Source organism: Carassius auratus, chromosome 14 (assembly GCF_003368295.1).
Source record: "Carassius auratus strain Wakin chromosome 14, ASM336829v1, whole genome shotgun sequence".
NCBI lineage: Eukaryota > Metazoa > Chordata > Actinopteri > Cypriniformes > Cyprinidae > Carassius > Carassius auratus.
Window position 1 is genome coordinate 29976470 of NC_039256.1, and position 19349 is coordinate 29995818.

At 34.6% G+C, this 19349-nt stretch overlaps 1 protein-coding gene across 3 annotated transcripts in view; it reads left to right on the forward strand.

Annotated features, from left to right (window-relative positions):
* htr4 (5-hydroxytryptamine receptor 4) overlaps positions 1-18722 on the forward strand; it is a 93403-nt gene extending 74681 nt beyond the window's left edge. The window contains exon 7 of one of the 3 annotated variants that reach the window (XM_026281162.1): positions 16653-18722. In XM_026281162.1, the coding sequence (XP_026136947.1) occupies positions 16653-16740 (88 nt within the window). In that variant the 3' untranslated portion in view covers positions 16741-18722. The remainder of the gene's footprint in view (positions 1-16652) is intronic. The other 2 variants (XM_026281163.1, XM_026281164.1) reach the window with 2 other exon arrangements.
* The last annotated feature ends 627 nt before the right edge of the window (positions 18723-19349 follow it).

Genomic DNA, 19349 nt, shown 5'->3' on the forward strand with positions numbered 1-19349 from the left:
TGCACGGACGAGACGCAGCAGAGACCCAGAGGAAGAGGGTCAGGAAGATCTTGTGTGGTGCAGATAGCAGCGCCATTTCCAGAGCTATAAGCATCATGTTGTCATAGCTCTTTGAATGGTACTGCCATATGCACTGAACTATCAGCATCTCCACCTTTCTGTCTCGCTTTTATTTCATTTAATCTGTTTGTATCTGTGTCTTAATTTGTTCTTGTGTCTTTTGTTCATTTGAAATGTATCTCGGCACATTAGTTGTGTTTTGCACTCACATTTGCTACATAAAATCCAAAAGTTTAGTTTAATGAACTATTTTGCATCGATGCTCTCTGATTTAAGCTACTTTTCTCTAACTTGGTTTTAATCATTTTTTATAACCAGCGTTGAATCTGGCCATTAGACGAGGTGTGGGTATTTGTGCAGTTTGCTTGTTTCCATGAGACAAGCTCGTGTTTCTCTCCTAATGAGCACGTGCTTGCAGGACACAGTGGGGTAAGATGTGCCGCACCCTTAACTTCACAAAGTGTGTATCATTTTGTCACATGGCCATATACTGTTATCCAAAACAGTGGTTACAGTAAAATAGTATTGTCATTTAAAATAACTATTTTGTTATTGCAATACTTTATTGTAAAATGTAATTGATTTCTGTGATTAATGCTGAATTTTCAGCATTATTCCAGTCTTCAGTGTCACATCACATGATCCTTCAGAAATCAGTATAATATGCTGATTGGCTGCAGTAGAAAGTCCACTGAACAGTATTTGAAACAGAAATCTTTTGTAACATTTTAATGTTACTATTGATCAGTGCATCCTTTTTAAGAACCTAAAATGTTGTGTCATACTTAACCCTGTGTTATAGATGCTTTCTTATAACTGATGATGATAGCAGACACCTTACAATATAATTATCATTTCTTCTTACACAGGCAACAGCAGAAGTAAAACAGCGGAGTGCTTACCCTGCTTTCCCCTTTATATACCCCCCTATACATATTCAAAGCCCCTTTTAATACTTACACGTGTCAAAAAGGCACATCCCGTGTCTGTGAAAAGTTCTGTTTTGTTCCCTAATGCTAACAAATGAGTATTCAAGGAGCAGATCAATGCGCTGAACATTAGGACTGTTCACAGTAAACAGCTCAAAGTGCTCTCAAATCTCAACAGTTAAAAGTAAACTTCTGGAAAGCGTTCAGCGCTGTGCCTCTCCCCTGAGAGCATTAACTCGACAGGACGGGACGAACCCTGATAAAGCTGGTGTGCTTGAGTGCTGTTTCTATATCAGGTCATAAAGTAAAAACAAAAAGGCAACTCTATTATTAGCTCTTATAAGTTATGTAACAGCAATCATTGCATGAGAATAATGGGGCACTTAGAGAAGTCCAGCCATGCCTGGCATTCCTTGTTTTCATCCAGCAGTATTTGGGATTTGGAGCCAAACTTTTAAGATTGTTGATGGTTTGTTTTCTAAATGCTACATTATCCTCTGTGCTCTCTCGCTCTCATAAACCACTATTATGCTTCTAATTGAGGTTCTCATGATCATGCCACCTGCCATTTAACTAAATAATTAAATAATAATACTAAATAATTTAACTGCCATTACTAAATACTAAATAAAAAGTATATATATATATATATATATATATATATATATATATATATATATATATATATATATATATATATATATATATATATAATGTTATTGCAATTTGTAATAGCTGTTTTCTATTTGAATATGATATTAATGTAATTGATTCCTGTGATTTTTTTTTATTTTTATTTTAAAAAAAACCAACTATAAATAAATCAAATGCTGTTCTTTCAAACTTTATATTTATGATTCGCGAACCCTATATAAACTCCCAAACTGATTCATATGATTCGCGAACCTGATACGAACTCATGAACTGATTCAAATTATTCGTGATCCTCAAACTGACTCAAATGATCCACGAAACTGCTCCGAACTCCCGAACTGACTCAAATGATTCGCGGACCTGCTCAAACTTCCAAACTGACTCAAATGATTGGCGAACCAGCTCCGAACTCCCGAACTGATTCAAATGATTCGCGATCCCCAAACCGACTCAAATGATTCGCGAACCCGCTTTGAACTCCCGAACTGACTCAAATGATTCGCGAATCCGCTACGAACTCCCGAACTGACTCAAATGATTCGCGAAACCGCTACGAACTGCCGAACTGATTCAAATGATTCGCGGACCTGCTCCAAACTTCCAAACTGACTCAAATGATTGGCGAACCAGCTCCGAACTCCCGAACTGATTCAAATGATTTGCGATCCCCAAACTGACTCAAATGATTCGCGTACCCGCTTTGAACTCCCGAACCGACTCAAGTGATTCGCGAACCCGCTACGAACTCCCGAAATGACTCAAATGATTCGCGAACCCGCTACGAACTCCCGAACTGATTCAAATGATTCGAGAATCCACTACGACTTCAGATCATGACTTATATCTACTCTTCCTTTCCCTGCAGTTTGGTAATATAAAGATTACCAAAAAATAAACATTTTCAATCTCCAAGGTAAACGTTATGACAACACACTCTTAGAAAGAAAGGGTTCATTGGGTTTCTATATAGAACCATATGGTTCTTTACTCAACTGAAAAGAACCTTTTATGCTAAAAAGGTTCTATAGGCTAATGACAAGAAAGAACCCTTTTGGCACAAAGGTTCTTTAGGCTATTATTCATTCATATATTACATTATTCTGCTACATTTTGTATTTGGAATTAAATTATTGTTTGTAGTAACTTAATATCACATTTTAATCATGCTGATTTTTGGAGAAAAACTGAAATGGCACTCTTCATGTGATATTGATTAACTACATAAAATGATATAAATATATACATTTTCTTACCCCCTTATCTTGAATTTTGTGATCATTCACATGCATTCAAAAATGCATTTTAATACATCGAATAATGCATAAAGTGAACGCATAAATTCCTAAAAAAAAAGAAAAGTGTCATGGCTTTTGCAAAAAAATTATAATTACTGTACCCCAATAATAACCGACAAGCAAATCAGCAGATTAGACTGATTTCTGAAGGATAATGAGACGCTGAAGACTGGAGTAATGATGCTGAAAACACAGCTTTGCATCACAGGAAAGAATTACATTTTAATATATATTTAAATATAAAACCATTATTTTAAATTGTAACATTTAAAACATTTTACATACACTGCACATTTATAAGCTCTGTGATTTGATGTTAGCGTCTGCACACAGCTGTGAGATGTAAAGTTTTGAGCACTGATGTGTTTATGGTCTGACTGGCTTCGGTCTGTGAGTGTTGTAATAATGTGGCGGTGCCTCTGTCCTGCTGTGCTATAAAGCCACAGCCAGAATAAACAAGCCATAATAAGATGATCTGTGTTTGATGGCACGCTCACATCTCAAAGCTAGCGGATAATAATCATGCAGCATAATTCAGCAAATGACCAATTTCAATCAAATGTGAAGTAAATATCTTTATTTGTTCTCTTCTGAAAGATGTTTGTTGCTGTATTTAATATTTCATCATGTGCTCTGGTCCAGCTCGTGCCACTGAAATGCAGAAATGAAAAACACTTAGCTACAATCAAGCTTCATTTAGCTTATTATTAGATTTCTAATAATTAATTTCACTGAAAATATAATAGACACGATAGTCTATCATGTAGTCTGAATTCCCAAGCCAATTCTTTTGAAAATAAAGGAATGACTTATTAATCGATTGAATCATAAAGCTCGAAGCCCATTTGAATCTCATAATAGAAATGGATGAAGAGTATTTTTTCTGAAAGTGATTCCAGCGATATATTTTCTCTGTGACTTAATCATTATAGCTGTGGTGTGGACTCTGCTATACTTTAATATTGAGAACAATTTTTAGAACGATATCTTTATCATTCTCTTTATATATATCGTTATCATCCTTGGTGTGAACAGGCCTTAACACTGCCATAATGTTTCCAAAAGGATAAAATGGAATATTCACACAGCGAAGGAAAAAGTATCATTACAAAAAAAAGAAAAGAAAAAAAATTTTAATGTAAACATTTCAAAAACTGGACATTTAGAATGGTTGGAGAAATCACACTGAACAGAATGATTCAGTTACAGTAAATAATGTCTAATGGAATAAATGTGTTAACTGTGTTATTTCTCCCAATGTTAAACACATTAATCACAAGCATTACTTTAGTAACTTTAACAGCCCTAATAAAAGCAGAAACAAATGAGTCAGGGTTTAACAAACAGAGGTTTGAATTAATGTAGACAGCATAACTAGATTTTAGAGGATAAACACTGGAATAAAGAACAATGGAAGATGCTTTGTAAATGCTTGTAGAGTGAGGAATTTATTGGTTAAATGACATTACAAACGCAGAACAAACACTGATGCTTTTGAATTCTGAATGCTAAGATTTAGTCGTCATCTGAGACACTACAGACAGGTAAACACCAGCTGTTCTCGTTCTCTCCTGCTTACAGGGCTTTCCTCACTGATAAGACACTAGTCTAGCTGTTTCCATTATTCATGTGCTATTCATCGGTTCTTACCTGGTGCAGTTGCTGGATAATCCTGTGTATGTAGAGTGGCCTGCTGCGATTGGAAGGGTAGATCAATCCCATGCATGTTGATGTAAGGTTTGCAATCTTTTTAGCAGATTTTGCTCTGCATGGTTCATATCATGGAAAAATGAATCAGACATTGACCTCGAGATTTTGACTGCCTTCTGGTCTTGGTTCTTTCGGTGAGTTCTGACAGACTTACTTTGAAATATGCACAGACTTCTAGTGTTTTTATACTGATTAAATCTAGATATCTTTTAAAGGTTTCAGATTATAGCATGTTTATTAACCCTCTAGTGCTCTCATTTAAAAAAAAATAATTACATTTTGGTTTTTTAGAATTTTTGTTTTTCGTCCGAATGGTATATTTTGCCACTTGCTATTTAAAATCTTACTGAAAGCTCATTTTTGTGATATCAACCTCAAATCTGGAACACAGCTTGTTTAGATTTATGGCTTTGCACAGTGTTTTAATTTTTTTTTTTTTGTTTTTTTTTTTTTGCATTTTTCATGATAATAAACTTCTGTAAACTTTTTTAGTTTCTCTTTTTCTTTGGTCTTGTTTGAAACCAAACTTAAGTCTGTGTTATAAAGCATTCAAGATTTGAGAGTTTAGATTTGGGATTTAATTTTTTTTTGGTTTGTGACACATAAAAAATGAAACATAACTATTGAATAAATATTATTTAGTGTAAAATCACTATAAAATCACCTGAAAATACTTATTATTGAATAAAAAATTAAATACAGTACATTTAAATAAAAAAGCTTCCTTTTTAAGATATCAACCTCAAATTTGGAACACAACTTGTTTAGATATATGCCATTGATTTTCATTTAGATTCAAAGCAATCAAGATTTATGCTAGAAATCTTGTTTTCAGGTCTGTTCAAAAAGAAGTTAACAGGTAATAAATGGATTATTACTATTTGAGCAATATAATAAATTACCCTAAAAAATGATAACTAACATTATGGAACTAAAATATAGTTAATTCATTACGTTGAAATAAAAAAAATATATTATTTTATTTTTCTTGTGGGGTGCAGATGATTGTTTTCTGCCCTTGTAGGATCATTAAGTGTATATTTAGTAATTTACTACGCACACTGTTGGCAAAATGGGACCTGCACACAGGTTAAGCCTGTATGGTGAATGCTGACACCGATTCTTTAGAAGTTTTTGGCTTTCTGTCTCATTCTCAGTCCTGCCGCCAGCTTCCTCCACAGCATACCAGTGTCTGATTTCTCTCAGAAAACAATCAGGTCCCTTTCTGGTGTCACTCAGCTGCACAATAATCAGGTCTCTTATCTGTGCGCGTGTGTTTGAGGAGCCTCACACAGTTCTGGGAAGACAAACAGGTAATGGCATCATCCGGCTGGATTGACATTACCATCTGGTCAGTGGAGGTCTAGGGCCCTATCATACACCCAGCGCAATGCAACGCAAGGCGCAGCGCAAGTGTGTTTGCTAGTTTTAGTCCGGCGCCGTTCGCATTTTCCCGTCCAGCGTCACATCTTTTAATTAGCAAATGCATTTGCGCCCATTTGTGTGCCCATGGGCGTGTTGATCTAAAAAAGAGGTGTGTTCAGGCGCATTTCTATTTTAAGGAGCTTAAAATAGACTGCGCCATAGACCAACTCAAACCTGGTCTAAAGTCTAAAGTCAATCGCGCAATATGTTTTTCTTATTTAAAGAGTGCGTAGGTAGAAAATGTGTCTCTGGGCATGTAATGTTGGATAGTCATTGCGTGTATTAGAATTAGGCGACCTATTTGCAATTCAGCCTATTACTGCTTATAATGATGAATGAAATTCTACTTCATCCCACGTCTTCTTCACCTCAGGAAGCTTTGGTGGATTCCTGCTTGTCCCGTAGATGATCTGCTCATGCGCTTTAACTTCACGCACGAGCAGATCGTTTTTTTGGTGCCAGCGCATCTCGCTCTTAAAAGGAAAGGCAGTTGACACTCTGATTGGTTTATTGAACGTTATGCCTATTACTCATTAAGAGAATAGGGACAACCCATTCCAAATATGTGCCCAGTGCAAGGACCGTTTTTCCGTCGTTAAAATAGCAAAAGTGGATTTGGACACACCCTGAGAGCACCTGGGCCATGCGCTTTAGACTTTGAGTTTAGATAATTAAAATAGGGCCCCTAGAGTCACACGTTTAACTACAGGCATAGCGTTTGGTTTAAATTGTAGTGTATTTGGACTGGAAAGAGCCATCTTCTGTGGTCGTCTGACCACACTTATTTTTCAAGATGGCCATCAATAGCTTTCAGATTCTGAAATTGTACTTGTAGACAATTCTGTTGACTGTTTCTTCCTTAAAAGTGCTTATTTCAGCTGTGTGTGTGTGTCATCTGAGACTGAAACTAGTGGATGGCGTTGCTTAATAGCCAATCCATTTAGTTAGCACACATAGTAATATAATGAAAACACAGTATTATGACGTTTCTAATGAAAACTGTATGTATATACAGTGCCCTCCATAAGTATTGGAACAGTAAAGACAAAATTGCTCAGTTTGCTGTCAAGTCAAGACATTGATTTGACATGATTTTACAGCCACATATTCTAGGGTTTTTGTCACAGCTGTTATGATTTGTCTGTTATCAACTACTGCTGTTTTTCACAGCCGATCAGGTCGTTGTTGGTTGGTGATGTCCACGGTGGTTTCCAAACTCTTGATTTCCTCGGTTTTTAATAGACTTCCTCTTTTCTTTCCATTACCTGAATGGTAAAAGTAAATGCTGAAAGCATGGTAACATGTTTCCATGTTCAGCTCATGTCAAGATGTCATAAAGGTGCATGTGAGTGGTGTTTCTCTTGGCCTGTTAGTCTGTTGCTGAACGAGAGCTGCGATGCGTCATGCTCTGCTGAGATTGGACTCATTTTGTAGTGCTCTGCCTGACCTGACGTGAACTGGAATATGTCTGAATAGATAAGTTGATAATAGATTGCCTAGCCACTCTTCCTGTGAAGTGGCCTGGAATTGCAGATGCTATCAGACACGAAAGAAAGTTCTCTTGTCTTGCCTATACTGGTTAATCATGAACAGTTCAGCGAGGGGAGATTTTCCTGGATTGCCTCTTCTCTCTCCAAGTGAAATGATCATGTCACAAACTGCATCGCAGAAAGGTCATTTTATCAGATAAGAGAGCTTGATAAACAGGCTTTAGGGCTCCAATTAAATGAATCTTCTTTTATCAGCACCTGCGTGAGATGTATGTGTTTTAAACAGGAGAATAGTTTGTCTTGCAGCTCTCTGCTTATAATGATGTGCTGTGGAGATACAGGTTATTTATTGGAAGCATTAATTTTAGTCAGTACTCTTTTCATTCTGACAAGAGTGGATTTTAATTAAGAAGACCTTTTGTATCAGAAGTCAAATAAAACTTTCATGTCTCTTGGTTTTTGTTACAACATTTGCCTGCACATACTCGTGCACTCAGCTTTGGAAAATGATAGTTTTAGTAAAAAAAAAGGAAATGTCAAATGTATCTGGTTTTAATAAGAAGAATTTGAACATATATTTGCATTTACATTCATGCATTTAGCTGACGCTTTTATACAAAACGATTTACAATTGCTATATATGCCAGAGGTCGCATGCCTCTGGAGCAACTAGGGGTTAAGTGTATTGCTCAGGGTCACATTGGTGTCTCACAGTGGATTCGAACCCGGGTCTCTCACACCAGAGGCATGAGTCTTATCCACTGCACCAACACCACCCCAATATAACATAAGATTTAACTAAAAACTTATCAAAACCCTCCCATCAGTGTGATGCCAGACACAACATGACTGACTGAAGTAGACAAAAACAAAGACAAAAACATTGAATTATCCCTACAAACAAAATTATTCAGTAAAGAGACATGTCAGTCCTCATTCTGGCAAGCCATCTATTGAAAGGATAGAAAAGTTATTTATTTGTATTTATTTATTTTTTGATCATGATAATTGTGTCCATTAAATTCATTAAACCCCAGAATGAGGCTATAATTGGAAAATTAGTTACATTAAAACAAAACATTATTATTGAAATGGTAAATAGCAAGATGCACTTTTATTAAATTCTTATAATGGATCAGATTTCTGCGCTTCTACAGAATTTCACGCATTGCACTTTTGCTTTTTTGCATTTACAAGTTCTGATTTTAATGTTGTCAGGAAACAGTGGAATAGAAGTTAGAATTAACTAATCTCTCTCTTTCTCTCTCTCTTTCTCTCTCTCTTTCTCTCTCTCTCTCTCTCTCTCTCTCTCTCGTGTAGATTTGGAGTGGGCAGTTGGGACATATATTTCCTCTGGTTTTGTTCTTGCTAAGCAAAATCTATTTCTTGTGGGCATAGGCATTTATTTTTATTTCAGACAGTCATTAAGGCAAGGCAGGTTTATTTATTCAGCACATTTTGGTAAATCAATGGTAATTCAAACTGATTTACTTAAAAGGAAATAAAATCAATATACAAATATCACAATGATAAAAGTTTAAACTGATTTAAACATGTATTTAAAATGAATTAAAACAGTTAAGAAGTGTAACAGTTACCAAGTGCTATTAAGATAAAGAAAAATATTAATGCCAGTAACTGCTTGAACGGTTAACAGCTCCAAAGTTTGGGGAATGTTTTTGAAATATATCTCTTCTGCTCACCAAGGCTGCATTTGTTTGATCAAAAATACAGTTAAATTGTGAAATATTATTACAATTTAAAATAACCATTTTCTATGTGAATTGATATTAAAATGTAATATATTCCTGTGATCAAAGCTGTATTTTCAGCATCATTGCTCCATTCTTCAGTGTCCCATGATCTTTCAGAAATCATTCTTATATGCTGATTCTTTGTTTTGTTTATATCTATCTATCTATCTATCTATCTATCTATCTATCTATCTATTTATATATATATATATATTTCTGTGGAAACAGGATTTTTCAGGATTCTTTGATTAACAAAGTCCTGCATTTATTTGAAAACCGAAACCTTTAGTAACATTATAAATGTCTTTATTGTCACATCAATTTAATATGTTCTTACTGAATGAAAGTGTTTATTGCTTTCTAACCCAAACTTTTGAATAGTAGGGTATATTAATGTAAACCATATCCTCCTAATATGCCATCAACATCATAAGTATTGATATCTCAAGATTGATCTGGCCAATACTATTTAGAACAAGTTTCTATAAGAGTCATCTAACGCAGAGCCGTTCCTTTCTTCATTAGGCTATTTATCATTATTCTGTTTATTGTGAACGTCTGTTGTAGGATGCAGCGCAAAATAATCAGCTCTGCATATTTCCATGTAAGGCATTTCTGACAGCTTCAGTTCTGCACTGAAAATCAATGCACATCGAAACACACACCGGTTGAAATGCCATCCATTTGTTCAGGAAATCTGTAGATTTTTCCACACGTTTCAGAGTCTGCTGTTCATCTGAAACAGTGGTGGGATCGTGCACACATCACTGTCAAACAAATCCTGTATTTGTGATGAACTTGAACATATTTTGTCACTGTTGGTTGGTCATTTCTTTGCTCTGGTTGCTGTGGTTGCTCCAGAGCTAATGGCATGGCTCGGATCTGAATTTGTAGGCATTTAAGGTAAGCTGCTGCCTATTTCATACGTCAGTGAGTGTGGAGAAGCACTGACGCCTGGGAAGTTGTCGCTGTTGCTTGGCCATCTGGACCTGCAAGGCATATTGTCATTGCACTTATTGGAAACCCTGCTCCAGATGTTTATTGTTGGATGACGACTAGGTGCAAACCCCATGGCTCGGGAGCTAAAGAACTTTGTGTCTCCTGGCTAATAACCAAATACTGTGTTAATTAAACAGTGATATAAATAATGCAGGCAGCATGCATACATTAATTAGGAGATTTATTGCTTAATAAATTAGAGCAAGACCATCAAAGCAGCAGTGCAGATGGCACAACATGGAAACAGGTGGTGTGTTGTCATGATTTTAAAAGTTGTGAGATGATATTTCAAAGGCCTATCATTAAAATGCTAGTATCAAAAATTAGGTTTATATAAAGTGTAAATATTTAGTTTGTATAAATATAAATAAATACAACCTGAAAAGACACTAGCAAGATAAATGTTTTAATTAACCACAATGCAATATATGGTGACATTTATGAGAATAGACTTTATATATAGTTTTTATATACTTTCATGTATATTTATTTATTGTACTGTTCTAAAGTTTCAAAAGAAAAAATTGTAAACTTTTTTTTTTCGATAAGGATGTTTTTGATGGATCAAAAGGGATGGAAACACATAAAAAAGAAATAATATCTTAAATAAATGGTTTGAATTTGAAAGTTATAATTATCAAATAATCCTGAAAACAGTATCATGGTTTCCAAAAAAAAAAAAAAAAAATATATATATATATATATATATATATATATATATATATATATATATATATAATTATTATTATTATTATTATTATTATTATTATTATTATTATTATAAGGCAGTACAGCTGTTGCATTTCAACATTGATTATAAAATTAATGCTTGCTGAAAATTCAGCATTGCATCACAGGATTATATATTAAAATATGTTCAAATAGAAAACAGTTCTTTTAAATTGTAATAACATTTCACACTATTTTTGTCTTTTACAGTACTTTTAATCAAAAAAATGCAAATTTGGTGAGAATATAAGACTAGTTTCAAAAAGTTAAACAGAAATCTTACAGATATCAAACTTTTGAACAGTAGTGTATAAATAAAGGTAAAAATGTATATGTAAAGTTGCAATAGTTAAACAATTTAGGTAAATGACAGATAGACGTTGCAGTTTATTTTTGACACAACCTAATGATCGTGTCACAGGACTGGTGTGAAATGAACATTGTTTCAGCCTTCTACTGGGAAGTCATTTAGAAAAGTAAAGCCAACTGCTGTAGGCCTCAGTTTAAATGTGGATTTCTGTATAATATCAGTGAAGGCAAATAAACATCACTACTTCCTGAAATACTTTCTAGGGGTTAAACCAAACCCTCGTCCATCGGTCTTCAGGCTCTGTTCGGTGACTAGCGCTGCAGTTCCCTGATGTCCGGCACAAATAATTAAGAATGAAGTTGTCAGAATGAGTGAAGTAGATCCTGCCTCTGTTTGTGTGTGTGTGTGTGTTGTGTGTGACCCAAAGCTCATGTTCATGTAAATTAATGAGCTCTGCCTCTAATCCGGCCAGCTAATGTCTAGACTGGATGTACCAGCATGATCAAGACATTATTACTGGAGTGTATTGGGAACTATAGTATGTTTGCACTAGATCATGTTAATTTGACAGATGTCTCATGCTGTGCAGGGCCGACAGTACATTTATAAAGCGCCAATGTGGCAGCAATTTTGGGTTCTGCTTCATTGAAAGCTTGTTGCATGTTTCCTTTCTAAATCCCGGAACATAATTGGTTTTCTTTTTTATGTTTTCCTTTTTTTTTCAGGTAAATGTCATGCCCAATTGCTCCACAGGAATTGCCTTTAGTTTGCTTGTTTATGAATAGAGATTGTAATGATTTTTCTTTTTCTTTTCTTTTTTGGCCTGGAAGAAAAGGAGGTTCATGGCTGGTGTGGATACAGACATACTGTACTTTGGTTCAGTCTAGATAATTAAATGTACAGTGTGTACAGGTTTCTCTTTTTTTTTCTCTGGCTACTTTCAAACCATGTCATAAGGTTATGGGGTTGAGATTTCCATAGGATTTCTATGATGAATGTTTGATTTTGATATAGAAAAATGAACAAAATTCTGCAAACACTTTTAGAAAAAAGGCACAAAACTGACATTGGGGTAGTATCCTTTCCAAAAGTACTAATATGTATACTTTAGGTACTAATATGTATACTTTAGGAACTAATATATACACTTTAGGTACTAATATGTATACTTTAGGTACTAATATATACACTTTAGGTACTAATATGTATACTTTAGGTACTAATGTGCAGACATGGGGACTTGTGACTTGGTGACTTGGACTCGAGTCGACTCGAGTCGCTATTTTTAGGACTTGAGACTTGACTCGGACTTGGAAGTTAAAGACTCGGGACTTGACTTGACTTGAGACACGATGACTTGAATGACTTGAGTGTTAATCACATCATGTTTTCATTTTGAATATAAAATATATAAATTATTTTTTAAAATAAAGTTAATTACTCAGCTGGAGCGCAGGCTGAGAATAGCGTCATCAGGACACTATCATCAGTCATGCCCTCTCTACCTTACACACACCACGCCCACTTAAATCAGATATCACATCACATCAACATGTCAGCCTGAGAAGTACAGAGGGTCATCGCTTTTGTCTTCAATAGTTCGCGCCTAAAAACGCGTGGAAAACGCTAGTCGCGCCGCTTTCTCCTTCTTTCCAAAGCGCTCGGGCAGAAGTGCTCCTGGGGCGTCTGTCGTGGCTAAGCATGAAAACGCGGAAATTTCAGCAAAGGATAAATGGATTTGCAGCACTAAAAATCGCTCGCAGTAGCTCTGCTACTAAATTCATTTCAAAATGGCAATCCATATACAGCTATGAACAGCTGTTCCTTCATCTTAGCTGAGCTTTCAACGTTGATACGAGAAAGGATGAAGCTGATTGGTTAGTTATTGTCACATGACCTGCGGTGCGCTTGCGGCATTCTGAAAAGTTTAGATGTTGAGCGCGTTGCTTCCATTACCGCGCGCCTACATTGGAAATAACGAACTTGCGCGCACAGAAGACGTGATGTGAACGGCCCCTAATGATCCGCTAGCAGGCCGTCAAAAAAACGCATTCCAGGGGCGGCGCTAGGGTTGGGCTAAGGGGGCATAAGCCCCGAATATTTTGTTACCTTGTCTTTCTCATAGAGCAAAACAATTAATCAGAAAAACAAATGTAGCTGCCGCGATTACCCAATCATGACAAGTGCATATTACATACATCGAGGGCTATTTGACCAAGAAGGAGAGTGATGGGGTGCTGCTCCAGATGACCTGGCCTCCACAGTCACCGGACCTGAACCCAATCCAGATGGTTTAGGGGTGAGCTGAACCGCAGACAGAAGGCAAAAGGGCCAACAAGTGCTAAGCATCTTTCAGGGAACTCCTTCAAGACTGTTGAAGACCATTTCAGGTGACTACCTCTTGAAGCTCATAAAGAGAACGCCAAGAGTGTGCAAAGCAGTAATCAAAACAAAAAGTGGCTACTTTGAAGAACCAAGAATATGACATATTTTCGGTTGTTTCACACTTTGTTATGTATATAATTCCACAGGTGTTAATTCATAGTTTTGATGCCTTCAGTGTGAATCTACAATTTTCATAGTCATGAAAATAAAGAAAACTCTTTGAATGAGAAGGTGTGTACAAACTTTTGGTCTGTACTGTACATAACAAAAAAGTATGAAACAACTGAAAATATGTCATATTTATATTCTATACTCTGAGAGAGAGTGTGTGTGTGAGAGAGAGAGAGAGAGAGAGAGAGAGAGAGAGAGGAGAAATGTAACAGTTAAATGTTGCATGTAAACTGTGTTTGAGAGAGAGAGAGAGAGAGGTGTTCAGAGAGGAGTCTGTTGGATGTTTATTTTTATGGACTCAATGTTGAAAATGTAAAACATTTCAAACACTGTTGGCAGAAGTGAAAAATAAATAATTTTATGAAGTTACAATTTTGTTTGATTCCATGATGTATTTTACTGAACATGAGTATTTACAATGCAAATCCAAATTATTTTAATTTACTGACAGTTACTTATATCTTGTTTTTTAACTTTATTAAGATCAGATTCTGCAGGTAAAATAACAATATTAAGGTGACTTGACTTGGACTTGACTTGACATAGCTTGTGACTTGACTTGACTTGACTTGCCCAAGAAAAAAATACTTGGGACTTACTTGAGACTTGAAGGTTAAGACTTGAGACTTACTTGAGACTTGCACATGTGTGACTTGGTCCCATCTCTGCTAATGTGTATACTTTAGGTACTAATATGTATGCTTTAGGTAGTAATATGTATACTTTAGGTACTAATATATACACTTTAGGTACTAATATGTATACATTAGGTACTAATATATACACTTTAGGTACTAATATGTATACTTTAGGTACTAATGTGTATACTTTAGGCACTAATATGTATACTTTAGGTACTAATATGTATACTTTAGGTACTAATATATACACTTTAGGTACTAATATGTATACTTTAGGTACTAATATGTATACTTTAGGTACTAATATATACACTTTAGGTACTAATATGTATACTTTAGGTACTAATATATACACTTTAGGTACTAATATGTATACTTTAGGTACTAAAATGTATACTTTAGGTACTAATATATACACTTTAGGTACTAATATGTATACTTTAGGTACTAATGTGTATACTTTAGGCACTAATATGTATACTTTAGGTACTAATATGTATACTTTAGGTACTAATATGTATACTTTAGGTACTAATATATACACTTTAGGTACTAATATGTATACTTTAGGTACTAATGTGTATACTTTAGGCACTAATATGTATACTTTAGGTACTAATATGTATACTTTAGGTACTAATATATACACTTTAGGTACTAATATGTATACTTTAGGTACTAATATGTATACTTTAGGTACTAATATATACACTTTAGGTACTAATATGTATACTTTAGGTACTAATATATACACTTTAGGTACTAATATGTATACTTTAGGTACTAATATATACACTTTAGGTACTAATATGTATACTTTAGGTACTAATATGTATACTTTAGGTACTAATATATACACTTTAGGTACTAATATGTATACTTTAGGTACTAATATGTATACTTTAGGTACTAATATGTATACTTTAGGTTCTAATATGTATACTTTAGGTACTAATATGTATACTTTAGGTACTAATGTGTATACTTTAGGTACTAATATGTATACTTTAGGTACTAATGTGTATACTTTAGGGACTAATATATACACTTTAGTTACTAGTGTGTATAATTTAGGTACTAAAGTGTATACTTTAGGTAATAATATGTATACTTTAGGTACTAGTATGTATACTTTAGGTACTAATATGTATACTTTAGGTTAAGGTTTAATAATATGTATACTTTAGGTACTAGTATGTATACTTTAGGTACTAATATGTATACGTTAGGTACTAATATATATACTTTAGGTACTAATATGTATACTTTAGGTAATAATATATACACTTTAGGTACTAATATGTATACTTTAGGTAATAATATATACACTTTAGGTACTAATATGTATACTTTAGGTAATAATATATACACTAGGTACTAATATGTATACTTTAGGTACTAATATGTATACTTTAGAAACTAATATATACACTTTAGGTTCTAATATGTATACTTTAGGTACTAATATATACACTTTAGGTACTAGTATGTATACTTTAGGTACTAATATGTATACTTTAGGTACTAATATGTATACGTTAGGTACTAATGTGTATACTTTAGGTACTAATATATATACTTTAGGTACTAATATGTATACTTTAGAAACTAATATATACACTTTAGGTTCTAATATGTATACTTTAGGTACTAATATTTACTTTTAAAGTACAGTTTTTAAGGCACTACAATAAGATGTACCTCTTAGCTTTTGTACCTTGGGATACTGCCCCAGTGACAGCTTTGTACCTTTTGTGTTTTACATGAAATGGCTTGACGTTTCTTGTTAAAGCAGGAAGTTGGGCTTGGATATAAGGTTTATCTCCGTTACTCTACTGTTCATGGATTTTAATGCATATGCCTGGTACTTTTATCTGAAGTAACTTACATTTACGTTATATATTTTATCAGTTCTTACATTCTCTTGCAATCTACCCTTTGACCATTAGAAGTGCTCTTAATATTCTCAGTGTTGGTGGGTTTTAGTCAAGCCAGTGTTTCAGCACTGTATGTTTTAAATGATAATTCATATTGCTTGAATATACACAGTATGCAGGAAATGGTATCCTGTTTTATTTATTTATTTATTCATCTTTCCAGATATTCAGTTCTTCACAATGGAAAGCATACTGAACAGGAGAAACTGTCAATACAGAACGACACAGAGTCCCAGGAGTCATGTTTCTGACACAGGCCAGCCTCTAATGAGGAACATGACTGGAAGGTGCCATTTCTCACCGCCCTGCCTGCAGCTCAGACCCGACCAGAGCCTTCAACGAGTCGAGGACAGGGAGCTGGACTGAACTATATGCTCAAAGAGCTGCTGAACAATGAGGGAAAGAACAATTTTGCCAAAGGTATCTGGTCTGTGTTCTAGGATACAAATTTCCATTGCAAAGGAATGTTGGTAAGGGTTTTCCCAATGTGTTTGTTTCCTTTTGGTTCTCCTGGGAATACTATTTCCAAACCAAAAACACGTCATTCAAGCTTTATCCAGAGAGGCTTTTATTAGCTCTAGAGTCAGAATAACACTTCCTGAAAGCTACGGCACAAGTGCTGAACAGATAAGATGACACTTAAAAGAAAGATTTATTTTTATTCTATAAAGGAAAAAATAAATTCAAACCACAGTATTAAGAGTTGGGAGCATTGCTGAGCGATTTCTCCAATTTCTATTTTTTAATTGTTCCATTAATGAATTTGAATAATGAATCTAATATAGGATTGTCACATAAATGTAAATGTTAAAAACAACAGGCCTATTTCAAAAATGTTTGGAATCCTGATTCCACCACTGAATTAAAAAAGTGAATTATCTCACAGTTCTGACTTTTTTTTTCAAGATGTAAACTTGCAATTGTTAAAGAAAGTAAGAATTATGTTATATCTGATTTCTCAGAATTGCAAGATATAAACTTTTTTTCTTGTAATTGCAACTCTGTATCTCGCATTTCATTGGCAAGTATTTTCCCCCCTCAGAGCTGGACTTTATAATTGCGAATTTATATCTCACAATTCTGAGAAAAGAAGTCAAAACTGCTAGATAAAAACTTGCATATTCATCTACTTGCAGTTTATGTCACGCAATTCTGAGAAAAACATATATATTTTTTTTTTATTAGTGTCGGAAACAGGCTCCCATAAAAATTTGCCCCGAGATTCTTCAAGATGATTTAATAAAAACACTGCCTTTTAGACTTTATACAAAGGATTTTGACAGGAAATTAACTTTAGTTTTCTTCTAGCCATGAAATCTGGCTAGAGGAAAACATAAAATCTCCATTTTCTTACTGTGAAATCTCATTTATGTAGTATAAGAGAAGTTCTTTGGAGAATGAAATGCACTACTCAAATTCTGGCTGATGTAATTTGGCTTCTTGTAAACCTCTCTAAATACACAGATCCACAGGTGACCGTTCTCAATCAGGTCAGCTCTATGCTTCACATGCATCACTAAATGCATCCATTTGCACGATGGTTTCCTCCTCTGCCGTGATTCACTGGCATAAACAGCACAGTGTTTTTCTGAGAGCGCTACAGCTACATGATGCCTGCTGACTGAGAATGTGTCAGGCCACTCCAAACAAAACCTCTGCTGACAGCAACCAGGGCCATTTCTCCCAGATACTGTCTTAAAGTGTTTTAGCCTTACTGCAGATGACCATTGCTTACTGCAAGACTGAAATCTCTGAAATTACCTTTAGTGGTCCTTTTAGGTTCTTAAAGGCATAGTTCATCCAGTAATTATAAAATGTATTATTTATTCACCCTCGTGTTATTTCAAACCATGTTAGCTTCTGGGAAACAAAAGGCCATTTATATTTTTTTTAAAAGGCAAAAACCAGTGGTATCGATGTGAAATCCATAAAATTAAGAATTAATTGAGAATTGAGCTGAGCTTCATACATTTCTACACTTTTGACAATGAAGTTTTTTGCCTTAAAAAAAATTGCCAAAATGTTGTAATGACAATAGGAGGAAATGTGTGTGTGCTGCCAACTTATATAAACTAATCTGTTATTACTCATGCATAAAAATGACATGCTACATAATGCTGAGCTAACAACAAATTTAACATAAACAGTTGAATGAGTCTTTTATGACTAGTTCCACAATGTTCTGAAATGTTCCAGAAGGCACTAGAATGTTACAGAATGTTACCGAAACTTCTATAATGTTCCCTTTCTTGCAAAAGCAAAATATCTTAAAAAAAAAAAAAAAAAAAAAAAAATGTATATATATATATATATATATATATATATATATATATATATATATATATATATGCAAAATTTGTAAAAATGTATCTGAACTAAACCAGTGTTCAGTAACAATGATAGAAGTTCTGCAATTTACCTGACCAAAATATTGATGCTACGTGAAAATAAATAGCACAGTAATACTTAGCACTACAGAGTTATGGAAGAACTTTTAAATTACCATTTACCATTTTCCATAAAATAAATCAAGTCCTTATGTGGGTTTGAACAACATGAGGGCGAGTAAATAATGACAGAATTTTCATTTCTGGGTGAAGTATTCCTTGAAGAATATGTCATGCGAATGATTCCTAGTTATGAGGAGATGAAATACAGCTGCTGCAGGAGTTTGTCTTAAGAAAACAGATTTAATGTGCAAACCATGCAGATGCATTTTTGACCTCTCAATGCAATGATATGCCATAATAAAGCTCGCTTCCAGAGCTGAGGACCCCAATAAACACGCTCCTCTGAGAGCCTGGATATAGAAGAACTGTCCCAGAACAATCTCCATCCTTCATTCCATGCCATTCCAACC